This window comes from Pteropus medius, unplaced genomic scaffold, assembly GCF_902729225.1.
Source record: "Pteropus medius unplaced genomic scaffold, Ma_sr-lr_union100, whole genome shotgun sequence".
NCBI lineage: Eukaryota > Metazoa > Chordata > Mammalia > Chiroptera > Pteropodidae > Pteropus > Pteropus medius.
In genome coordinates this window covers 14264924-14277609 of record NW_024342473.1, presented here as the reverse complement: position 1 = coordinate 14277609, position 12686 = coordinate 14264924, and the positions used below count along the sequence as shown (strand labels likewise).

At 34.1% G+C, this 12686-nt stretch overlaps 1 protein-coding gene across 3 annotated transcripts in view; it reads left to right on the top strand.

Moving 5' to 3' along the window:
• Positions 1-12686, top strand: part of USP3 (ubiquitin specific peptidase 3) — an 80406-nt gene that overhangs the window by 52914 nt on the left and 14806 nt on the right. For all 3 annotated transcript variants that reach the window (XM_039865363.1, XM_039865364.1, XM_039865366.1), the window contains 3 exons: positions 1660-1806; positions 4623-4729; positions 4895-4975. In XM_039865363.1, coding sequence (XP_039721297.1) covers positions 1660-1806; positions 4623-4729; positions 4895-4975 — 335 coding nt within the window. The remainder of the gene's footprint in view (positions 1-1659; positions 1807-4622; positions 4730-4894; positions 4976-12686) is intronic.

Below are 12686 nucleotides of genomic sequence, written 5' to 3'. Positions count from 1 at the left end.
TCATGTAGGTCAAAAACATGTTTCTAATGATAAAGGTAACATTAGAAAATAATATATTTTGATATCAGAAAAGAGGATCATGGTGTGATTGGAAACATTAATGTACATTGGGAAGATTGTGTTTTAAAAGTGTTTAAATGTGTTTGATGGAAATGCAAATCAGCATAACTACAAGGTAGTGGTAGTTATGATCCATTTTAGACACATGATGATTAGATATCAGGTTATTTTGGTGAGAAAATGAAACTTTTATGTATGATAGAATTTCGGATATGACCTAAAATACTAATAGTACCTTTAAATCGTGAAAAAAAAGATGTATTGAAAAAGTTTAAAGCACCTCCTTAGATATATAAAGGAACTACCAATTTTGAATATTATTGGCTGTGAATTTTAATATTTTTATTCATAAAAAACTTAGAGGAAAAACTTGACATACATTGATATTTGGTTGCTAAATAGTTCAGAAAAAAATTATAGTGCTAAAGTAACTTCTTATTTAGTATATGTGCTGCCGAAGCGAGCTCAAGTGACTTCTGATTTAAGTTCCATTGCTTAGGCAGATTGTTTTCATAATTTACAATTTCTAGAAGAAATTTCAGGAAAAGGGGGAAAATATATATTGAGGGAAACTCTGGTTGAAAGAAATTTTGCTTATGGGACCATTTCCATTTCCTGGAAGAGTGGTGGAAATTTTGACTCAAGATCAGGCCAGAAAAATTTGAAATTTAGAGAATAGATTAAAGAGAACCTTCCATGCTGGCAAAATATAGGCATAAGTCTTTTCTATCCATAGTTTTATGAAAGTACTTTATATTTCATTGCTTGATTTATTTTATCTACCTAAACCTCTGTGACCTTCCAGTTCTACCAACTTCATTTTCTATCAGCCTTCATTTATGTTTACTTGTCAATGATCTGTATAAGAATTCCATATAAGTTTCTGTCTGAATATAGTATAAGAAGTAACCTAAGAATATGTTACTGTATATGTTCAAGTTTTAAGATAGAGAATAATTAACTATGTATGAGTCAATGCATTTTTAAAGTGTTTATTTAAAAGATGCCTTTTGAGTCAAAGATTAAGATGCAAGTATAGAATGTTAGACATCTTTAACTTTTTAGATAATTTTTCTTTTCCTGTCCGCCAGCGTTTAAAAATTATTATCTTCTAATCTAAAAAATTAGTTTTAAACTCTTTATGTAGTGGTGGCTTAGACCTACTTTTCCAGTGAGGTTATGATAGGAAATTTTGAGCACCTTTCTAGAGGGTCCAGCGGTATAGTGTCTATCCAGAAAACATTGGTTATAGTCAGTCCCATCCCTGTTACTACTCTCTTGTAGGACTTTAGGCAAATCACACACACTCCTTGTTTTGCCCCTCAATTTTTCTCATCTTTAAAGTGAGGTCAGTTGAGATCACTACAAGTCCAATGAGCTCTAATATTCTGTGTTTTTGAACTTGTTTTTAAGCAGTAGAATTTTTTCTTGTTGAGAAATTTTATGTGTAAAACACGGAACAAGTGGGGATGAGGAGTCAGGGAGCCTCACTGTGCTCTGAGTTCACGGGGACAGCCATTCCCAGTGCTTTTCCCTCCTGCCTGTTTGGCTGGGCACGTGGAGCCTCCCCAGTGACAAACCGTTTCTTTTTGTTTCAAGGGGCTATCAGCAGCAGGATGCCCATGAATTTATGCGCTACCTTTTGGACCACCTGCACTTGGAACTCCAGGGCGGATTCAATGGCGTTTCCCGCTCAGCAATTCTGCAGGAGAATTCCACTCTGTCTGCAAGTAACAAATGTTGCATGTAAGGTTTAGTTTCTTTTTATCTTTTTGAAGGACCTCAGACATTTCTGTTGGTGTTATTGTTTGTTAGATTCATGATGGAAGGTAGAGCGTTTTCTTGGACCTTTGCTAGACTTTCATGCACTTGAACTTTATAACCAAGTGTACTGGCACATGCCTCCTGCTTCTTAGACCAGAGGCATTTTGTATTTGCATCTTGGTAATTCTGATTATTATTATTTGGTATAGATTATTTTAAAACTTAAAAAATATATATTTGTACAATTTAGAAGTTAAAAAATTTCCTCCAAATGTACTGAATAATGGGTGGGAGATAGTTTTGATATACTAAAATAATTGTATTTGTTCACTAAAAACAAAAGCTTAAAATATTTTAAAGTGATATTTTAATTTGAATTCTAAAGCCTTATTTTGAACTTGAATTTTCCTAAAGTATATCTGTCCTTTAATGAAACTGAGGCATTTGTAAATTCTCAGAATATTTTCTTACCTCTATGTGAATGAAACAAACCTTTTGGATTGCTTTTCCAAGTACTAATATTTCAAAATATACATTGAGATTAGAACATTTATTTTGCTTGAGGCAGGGATGTTTTACTGATATTTCAGCCTGGATTTTGGTTAATTATAGTTCGCTTTTGTTCAAATTTTTGGAAAGTTTTGTGTTGACCTATGCAAGAGAGGGATTTAAAAGATGAACTCTCCAAAGAAAGAAAGATTAAGTAATATATAAGAGTCTCTGTTGTATTGCCTGGTAGTCCATAAATCTGATTTAGTAAGATAAGTTCTTTTTAATGATAGAACAGTCTCATAGCTAATCTGTCTGTTTCTGAGAAGGGTAAACAATATTAATAGTCATGCTTCTCAAAATGTTTGTTCCTCCAGTTCCTAGTAGCTATGATTCCAATTAGAATCCAGTAGAGAAAAGGAAGGACTCATGACCTGGTAGAATTTAAAATAGTATTAAATGAAAAAGTCTGTTTTGTATTTTGAAAAATTCGATATTTTGACTTGATTAGTATCCTTTTTTGAGGCAGAAATTATAAAGGAAGAATAACACTGAGTTTAAATGTACTGCTTTGTAATAAAGTAGTTTCTATTTAAATTAAAGGCAGCATTGTTTGTGAACATCAGTATGAACTGATCAATCATAGTCCCTCTATTTTCAGTAGATAGTTTTTGGGTATGTCCTTTGTTTATGACACCGATATTAAACCTAAAACCAGAAATGGCCATTATGTTCTCCAGTTCCCAATATATCTTCCCTTTTTGTTTAATTTCTAAATAAAGCCGTATGTCCTATGAACAACTTTTTAAAAAGCTGCAATATGTTAATTTTGCCAGTAAAAGAAGGAAGCCAAAGAAGCAAACTTTAAAAAAAAAACAGAATTGCTTGGGTGAGTTTTGTTGGTCTCATCATTACAGTAGGGTGAATTTAGAGCAGTTCAGGAAGTACGGTTCAGTGTATTAGGAGTACTATTGATTGCAAGTGACAGAAATCACCTCAGATTGGTATTAGCATAAAAGCGTTTATTTGCTTGAGTTAACTGCACAAGTGCACAGAGTGACATATAGGTGTTTGTTGTAGTGTTGTTAACAATAGAAAAATGTCAAAACAACCCCAGTATCCATTAGTATTATAATGGTTAAATTAAGGGAAGGAGCATAGTGTTAAGAGCAGCTGCTCAGGCCAGACCAACTATGTGACCTTGGGCCAAGTTACTTAACCTTTTGGACCTCAGCTTCCTGGTGTGTGAATTGGGATAATAGTGTCTACCTCATAGAGTATGGGTTAATCGATTTAATAAATGGAAAGTATTTAGACTGCAGCTTGGCATGTAGTAAGTGCTATATAATAGAGTGCTTGCTAATCATGCTCTCCATGGTGCACTTTCTCAGTTGTTCTTGTGTCCATTCTATGTCCACACTATGGCATGAAGCTTTTAAAAAGAGTGAGGGACATACATGTTCAAAATATATACTTATGGAAAAAAAAATAAAAGCAAAAGGCAGGTATGATTCTAATTAGTATGCTAATGAAAACACCCTTAACACAGTTTAAGAGCTTTCTTTTTAGTAAGCACTTGTCTAAAAGCACTGTCTATACATAACTCATTCATCTTCAACCAGGCATCTGAGATAGATTAAAGTTATTCCTTTTATTACATTTGATGAAGCTGAGGCACCTAGAGGTTAACTAGCATTATGATAATTGGTTTTTTATTGTCTTTAAAGTGACATATTTTAGATCTCCACAAAGGAATTATTTACAATATTATTTTAAGTGAGCTTTTTATAAGGCTCGTTGTTGACAGTAGTATTCACTTCAATTGCGAAGTCATACCCAAACCAGTAATTACTAAATATGTATTAAATTTCTTTTTCCCCAAATCTGACAGAGGACCATCTGAAAAACATAAATCTATCTGCGATTGAGGTTGTTGTTCAAAGTAAAGTAATTGAGAGCTCCCTGTAAGATGAGAGGCCTTGTAAAGATTCAAATATAAGACAGTCCCCTCTTTTCTGAGGGATATATCTGGCGAGTAAGGGATTCTCCTGCCCTGAGTAGGCATACACATGTTCTGATTGATAAATGTCCAGTATTAGTTACTTTTGGAGAAAATAGTAGGTTTGAAGAGGGCTTGGGGGAAGGCCAGTCAATGGCTTAAACCCTTTATTTAGTATGTACACTTTTGAAGTTTTTGTATTATTTTGTAATTTAAATAAAAAAGGTATACATTCCCCCAAAGGGAGTGACCTATAGATTTTACACATTTTAGTTTTTACTGAGATATTTTCTGTGGTGATTTTCTTTAGAAATGGAGCATCTACAGTTGTCACGGCTATATTCGGAGGCTTCCTTCAAAATGAGGTTAACTGTCTCATATGTGGGACAGAATCTAGAAAGTTTGATCCATTCCTAGGTAAGACATTTGGTATGTGGAGATACAATATTGTATTAAAATAATAATTTAATATTTCCTTTGAAAATTAAGACAGATAAATCATTAAAAATACATCAAGTTTTGAAATTAATTTTTGAATGTGGTTATATGACTTTAACAGCTGTTTTCTTATTTCCTTTTAAGATCTTTCATTAGATATTCCAAGTCAATTCAGAAATAAGCGCTCTAAGAATCAAGAAAATGGACCAGTTTGTTCATTACGAGGTAAGATACTAAATTAATGTTCTAGAATTCTTTTTTTCTCTCTGATATAGCTTAATAGATTTATAAACTCCATCTATATGTGCTGTGTTGTTAATCACTTTAATGAATTTGTGTTCTAACTTAACAAAAGTCAAACTTGAATGTCTCCTTCTGTCCCCTCCAAAAATCTATTCAATACTAATGCCTGCCAGAGATATTAGGTCAAGTGTAAACTATTTTCTCACCTTTCTTTTTTTAATACTGGTTTTAAAAGTGAAAGTTGGTAACAAAACTTTTTCTGACCTAATGAAATAGAATTTATTCTGTGGATATTCCCCTAGTATCCATAGAAAGAAAGAATGCTCTGCAAAGTTTATAAATTGTGGCACTATTTATTCTTTTGTATGACTAATAGTTTGAGAAATCTGTTGATAACCACTGTTGGATAAACCGGAGGCCCTACTTTTAAGTGCAAGAGTATTAAAATTCACATTTACTTTGCAAGATTTTGAACAGTTTTTTCCGTGATGAATATTAACTACTTTAGTCAAGGCAGAAGACCAATTCTTGACCAATTACTAAAATGACTCATTGTTCTTATTAGTCATAAAAAGAAAAAACTAGAAAAGAAAAAAAGAGGACCTAGTATGTATTCTATCATTAAGTAACTTTACACTGAAGGCAAGTAACATAATTTCTACCCTGAATTGTATGTTTACTGAAAGTAATTCTTTTCTTCAACTATTTTAGGGCATATTATTGTAATTATCTATTTATATCTCTTAAAAAACAAAAGATTCTATTGGTCAAAAACTGTACTGTCCAGTATAGTAACCATAGTCATATATACCTATTAAAATTTAATTAAAATAAAATTAAAAAATTTTAGTTGCTTACCTGCACTAGCCATGTTTCAAGTGCTCAATAACCACATGGCTAGTGGCTATTGTATTTGACAGCACAGATATAGAACATTGCCATTATTGCAGAAAATTCTACTGGACAGCGCTGTTCTAGCATCAAATTATCCTGGTAAAAATATAACTTTCTCTTGGGGGAGGGGGCAGGCTTCTTTTTCTGTGTCACCAGTGCGTTGTGCAGCATTTGGCTTGTTAAGAGCAGCAGAGGTCTTGCTTGTAGCACTGTTGCTCCGGTAGTTTCTGGAAATCTCTTGGGGGGTGACTGTCAAAGACTCTGGGCTACTCAAAAAAATGAGAAAAAAACAACTCTGCATATGAAAACATCTTGTAGATGCTTTCACTTTGTTCCCACCTAAGCAAGTTGATTGTCTCTTTTGAACAGGAATACAGAAGAAATTTAAGAAAGCCCCATCCACTTCACTTATCCCCAAAATATATGGCTACGGTGTGTTTCTCCAAAACTATTTTTGACCTGTTAAAGGTTAAGAAAATATCACAATATACTTGATATCTAATGTCAATTCATTTTCTGGCATGTGAATTTATAAGCTAACTTAATCATAAAACATATCATTTAATCAGAGGATATCAGGGAGGATTAAATTATTAAAGGAATTAGCCTCAAACTACAAAATCTAAATTGAATTAACTTCATTTTGTAATTTCTTCAACAAGAATAGTAATAATATTGACATTAGTTTAAAAAATACCTTTCCTCAATATAAATATGTGAATATATACTTGAAAAATGTTTCCTAACATTTAACCAAACCCAGTATGTTTGGATAATCTTTGGTTGGAACACCCAGAGACACTGGTTTGTTCAGGCTTCTTTCCTTTCTTTTTGTTGTGTCCCCCATCTTAAGTTAGTCATGTATTTGGTTATTATTGTGTTCTGTAGCATTTCACTTATTACCTACCCCAGAATGCTTTAATGCTGACCACCCCCTTTCTTGAGACCGTCCAGGGGAAGCGTGTATGACACAGCTAGGTGGTTGGTTGGTACTACAAACAAGAAAAGTGGCAAATGGAGATGATGAACTTGAAATAAATATTTGTAACATATATGAAAAAGTACTTGGGCAAAGTATCTGAATAAGCAAAATATAAATGATCAATTTAACATCTGAAAAATGTCTTACATATATTCAAGAAAGTAAGTAAAGCAAAATTTGTCAAAATGATAAAGATAATATCCATCATTAGTGAAAGTTTTGGAAAGTGGGCATTCATGTTATTAGTGTTAGTGTAAATTGGTACAGTTGTTTTGGGAGGGTAATGGTCACCATTTTTAATAGGCATTTCCTTAGACATAGTAATTTCACTTGCAAATATGTACAATAACATGTAAAAGATGTTCATTGAACCATTCTCTATTACTGCAGAAAAATTCAACAATTTATATTCCCACCAGTAGGGCATTGGTTTAATAAATTATACTGTGTAGCAATTAAAAAAGATAAAGTTGATCAATAGCTAGGCCATAGAAAGATAACTACAAAATATTGTAGAGTAAAATACTATCCATGGAAGTATGTACATAGAATGAATCCATTTGTATAAGATAAAAACCATTCATATGTACATTAAACTTGAGCAGCATACACTGTCTCTTTATAGTGATTATCTTAGAGTGGGCTTCAGGAAGAAATGGATCATGACATTTTTTCATGTTCTTTTATATTATTTGAAAGTTTTTAACCTATTGTATCACCTTTATTATTAGGTATTTGTTTAGGGGAAGTAAAACAAAATGTGGATTAATTCATACATACTTCTCAATTACTGGTTTGCTAAATTAAATTTATATAATGTATAAAAGTGATCTAATAACTTCAACAAACCAGTTTTATTCCCTGTTCTCTATAGGGATGCTATTTAACAGTTACTATGTGGAAAACTGACACTTATAAAAAAAAATCTTAGGAGTTTCAGAAACCACCATGGCATATTTTTTTTCCTCATGAAATGCAATAAAATACAAATGAGTTTTTTAAGTAGCTTCCTCAGATCCTTAATGAGAAATGTGAAGGTCAGTAGAGAATAGCAAAGCTTTGCTGAGATGTGAATGCCAGGTAGCTGGTAGAGAGAGGCTGTTCACTGGCCATGTGATTCATTCACTTCCACATATGAGCTTTGAGATGAAATGCGTATTCGTGCTGCTGCAAAATATTAAACTGTAGTACACGTCAGGGTCAGACTTTTCAAATAGTTAAAATGGCAATTTGCAAATCTGTGAATGTCAAGGATATGCTATATCTAGGCAGTGTTCCTCTTAAAGAAATTGTGTGTATATGCTTCAGTAATGGTTTTCTGTGCTACAAAGAAGGAAAATTCTTTGTATGTTCATTGTAGAATTTGGGGAAAATTCAAGAGTGCAAAGAGGAGAATAAACATCCCTTATAAGCCTACCATGGTTAAGGATATTTTTGTTGCAAAAGCTGTTTTATAAAAGGGCGCAGTTGGAACTTTGCAATTATTGTGGGTTATTTTTTTTTAACCCATAGAAACCATTACAAATAGGCATTAGGTTTTCAGGAGAGTTTAAGCTTTGTAAAACCCATATGGAGATGACTGGTAGTGGGAGTTAGTTCTCAACTAATTCAGCTAGGGTGTATAATGTTGCTTCTTTATTAAAACTCCCTAGAGGCTGCCCGTGGGCACACCAGTCTTCTGATCTGATGCAGTTGTGACAATGCGGCTGTTTCATTGTTTGGGGTACAGCAGCAGGTGTGGGGCTCCTGAGCCTGTCACAGCCACAGTGAGAGGTGTGAAAACACAAAGAGGGCTCCTAGAGGCAGTTGGGCCACCACTTATTGAGTGTTTGAAAAACCAGGTTTGGCTTGTATTGCTTGTTCGCGAATCGTCTAATGGACCTTTCATTCCATTTTGGTTTGTCACGTGGTCTGACGTGAAAAGGAGGGAACTCCACTATCTTATGCATAAGTTGGTTACATTGTAAGTTTCTGTCTCAAACTGGTAGGGAGGAAGAAAAATACAATGGAAGAAAATGTTGGAAAGCAAGAAGATGCTGGGGGAAGGCGCAAAGAACCTCCTTGGTGTTGGGGAGAAACTGAGGACTGGAAGGTTGCTACAGAGAGGGGCTTCATTTGCAGAAAAGGAGCAGAGTGATACAGGGCCAGGTGCTGTGGCCCTAGGGCCTGCTTGTGGGAATTGTTGGATGGACAGAAGGAGGGCTGCCAGTGTGGCTGCAGATGTGCCCACTGGTGTCAGGCAGGAAGAAGAAACTGGAGAGCAGTCCAGTATTTCTGTGTATTTTACATTTTGATCTCAAAACTGCAAATGAGTTGCTGTGGAATGGTAATATAGTCTTAAGATAATTTGATACCTTTTAAAGGTATCAAATTCCTGAAATTAGAGGTTCTAAATAATTACCAAAAAAGACTTAAAATACTACCTGCTAACTCATTAGTAACCCTTTCTGAATGACTGCATGCTTCCATACACAGGGGAGAGGCCCTTTCAGAAAGTGGTTTGTTGTAGGTTAAACATAGGAAAACAGGCTTCCCGGTTGTTGAGTAGTTTCTACTTCTCAGTGTTGTGTGGCTGAGGAGACATGAGGACCATTGTCTTGCTGGTGAATAGGATGGAGAGGCTGAGGGACAGAGCATCTCAGTCATCATTTTTGCCTGACCTCTTATTTGTTTGGTAAAGTTTCAAGCAGATGTTGATTTTTAATTATTTAATTTTTTTGTGCTGGTAAAATATGCATAACAATTTACTATGTTAATGGTTTTTAAGTGTACAATTCAGCAGCATTCAGTAAACTCATAAAATTATTTAACCATCACCACTATTTCCAGAATTTTTTAATCATCCAAAACAAACTAATCCAATGAAATAATAACTCACCATTCCCCATCTACCTAGCCTCAGTAATCTCTATTCTGATTTCTATGAATTTGCTTTTATTCTAGGTATTTCATGTAAGTGAAATCATACCGTATATCCTTTTTGTAAATGGCTTATCACACTTAGTATGTTTTCAATGTTCATCCACATTGTGGCATGTATCAGAATTGTCTGCCTTTTAAAGGATGAATAATATTCCATTGTATGAATATACTACATTTTGCTTGTCTGTTAATCTGTTGATAGACATTTGGGTTGTTTCTACCTTTTAGCTATTGTGAATAATGCTGTTAATGAACCTAAATGTACAAATACCTGTTTGAGTCCCTGCTATCCGTTCTTTTGAGTATATACCTAGGAATGGAATCTCTAGATCATGTAATTCTGTGTTTAATTTTTTAAGGAACTGCCAAACTTTTTTACGTGGTAGCTGCACTATTTTATATTCCCATCAGTAATGCATGATGGTTCTAATTTCTCCACATTCTAGGTAACACGTGTTATTTTCTATTTTCGATTTTTTGTTTTTTAAATAGTAGCCATCATAATATATATAAAGTGGTATCTCATTGTGGTTTTGATTTCCTAATGGTTAATGATGTTGAGTATCTTTGCATATTGACCATTTGTATATCTTCTCTGGAGAAATGTCTATTCAAATCCTTTGCCCATTTTTTAATCAGGTGGTTTATTTTTAAGGTAAAACATCCAAGCACTTTTTATTCATTAATATTCATAAATACAGCAGCTTTGTTAGAGATTTCAATTTTCCTCTTTACTTTGAATGTGGAATATTAGGAGAGCCCTTTGCCTTTCAGAGCACAGGCAGCAGAGATCACACCTGTACTGCTGTCAGGTGGTTTATTTTTGTTGTTGAGTTATAGGAGTTCTTTCTGTTTTGTGGCTAGTAATTCTTTATCAGAGAAATGATTTGCAAATATTTTTCTTCCATTCTGTGGTTTGTCTTTTTACTTTCTTGTTAGTGTCCTTTGGTAAACAAAAGTTTAAAATTTTTGACAAGGACCAGTTTATCTCATTTTTCTTTTGTTGCCTGTGCTTTTGATGCCATATCAAAGAAATTGGTAAATCAAATTTTATGAAGCTTTTTCTGTATGTTTTCTTGTAAGGGTTTTATGTCTTGTAAGGGTTTAAGCCTTTGATCCATTTTGAGTTAATTTTGATATATGATATTAAGTGTCCAGCTTCACTCTTTTGCATGTGAATATCCAATTTTCCCAGCACCATTTGTTTAAAAGATTGTCCTTTCTCTATTGAATGGTCCTGTTGCTCTTGTCAAAAATCAATTGACCATATATTTGAGAGTTAATTTCTGAGCTCTCCTTTCTGTTTCATTGATCTGTATGTCTAACTTTATGCCAGCATTACACAGTTTTGATTGCTATAATTTTGTAAATTTTGAAATTAGACGTGTTGTGTCCTGCGACTTTTTTGTTTAGGATTGTTTTGGCTGTTCGTGATTCTTTGAGATTACATAGGAATTTTAGAATGGGCTTTTCTGTTTCTACAAAAAAAATGCCACTGGGATTTTGATAGAGATTGCATTGAATCTGTGGATTGCTATGGGTAGTATTGTCAAGTTAATAATAAGTCTCCCAGGCCCTGAAATGAGATGTTGTTCCATTTGTCTTTGTAAATTTTTCAGCAATGTTTTATAGTTTTCAGTACAGTTCTTTTGTCTCCTTGGTTAAATGTACTAATAAGAATTTTACTCTTTGATGTGATTGTGAATGGAATTGTCTTAATTTCCTTTTTTGGATTCTTTATGGAAACAATGATTTTTGTGTGTTGATTTTATATCCTACAACTGTGCCAAATTCATTTATTAGTATGAGCAGTTTCTTTTTTTATCTTTAGGGTTTTCTCCATGTAAGCTCATGTCATCTGTGAACAGGGATAATTTTACTTTTTCATTTTCAATTTGGATGCCTTTTATTTCTTTTTCTTGTTCAATCACTCTGGCTAAAACTTTCAGTACTATGTTGAATAGAAGTGAAAGGGGCATTCTTGTCTTGTTCCTGATCTTAGGGGAAAAGTTTTTTTAGCCTTTGACCTCTGAATACGATGTTTACTTTGGGATTTTCTTATATGGTCTTTATCATGTTGAAGAAGTTGCTTTCTTTTCCTCATTTATTGAGTTTTTACATGATGATTTTTAAATAGGGAAAATTGTTGGGTTTTTTTTTTTCCTGTATCTAATTCCTACCCCCACTGTGGCTTAAGGCCACAGCTTTCCACATGATGCAACAAATAATTGGTGGTGAAAGCTCCCATAATTTAGCTTCAGAGCTTACAAACACCATAATAATCAGTCTAAAGGGATTCATGGTACCCGCCAGTCTGTGGTGTAGTCAGTGCTCTTTCTAGCTAGAAATGTGGAATTTAGGAGGCCTCTGAGGACAGCATCACTATAAATTTGGGTTTAGTGTTTGAGACTTGCTTCAGGACGTATAAGGTCAAAACAGTATACCCTTTTCTAGGAACCATCCTTGACATAAAATATAGCAAGTTGGTAATGTTATGTTTATGAGATCTACTAGGAACAAAGTTGGAGACAGAGGGCTCAGTGTCCACAGGAGGTTGGGAAAGCCTCAAAAAAAGTGAGAAGTACACTGAGTTGAGGGGAGAAAGAGGTGGGATTTATATTCCAGGTATTGGGATCAGGAAGCAAAGGCTTATTTTAAAATACACGAGAAGAATTCCAGTTCAAGATAGTAACGTGGGATGGTCCTGAGCTCACCTCTTCCCGTGGACACACTGACTCTGTAGGTACATATGGAATGATTTCCTCTGAAAAAAAAAAAAAGAAAAACCCTAAAAACTAGCTGAGCAACTCTTGCACATCAGGAAGTTAGAAGGAAACCACAACGAAGCGAGTAAGAGAGACTGAGACACAGTCTCTTCCATCTCCTGACGTAGTG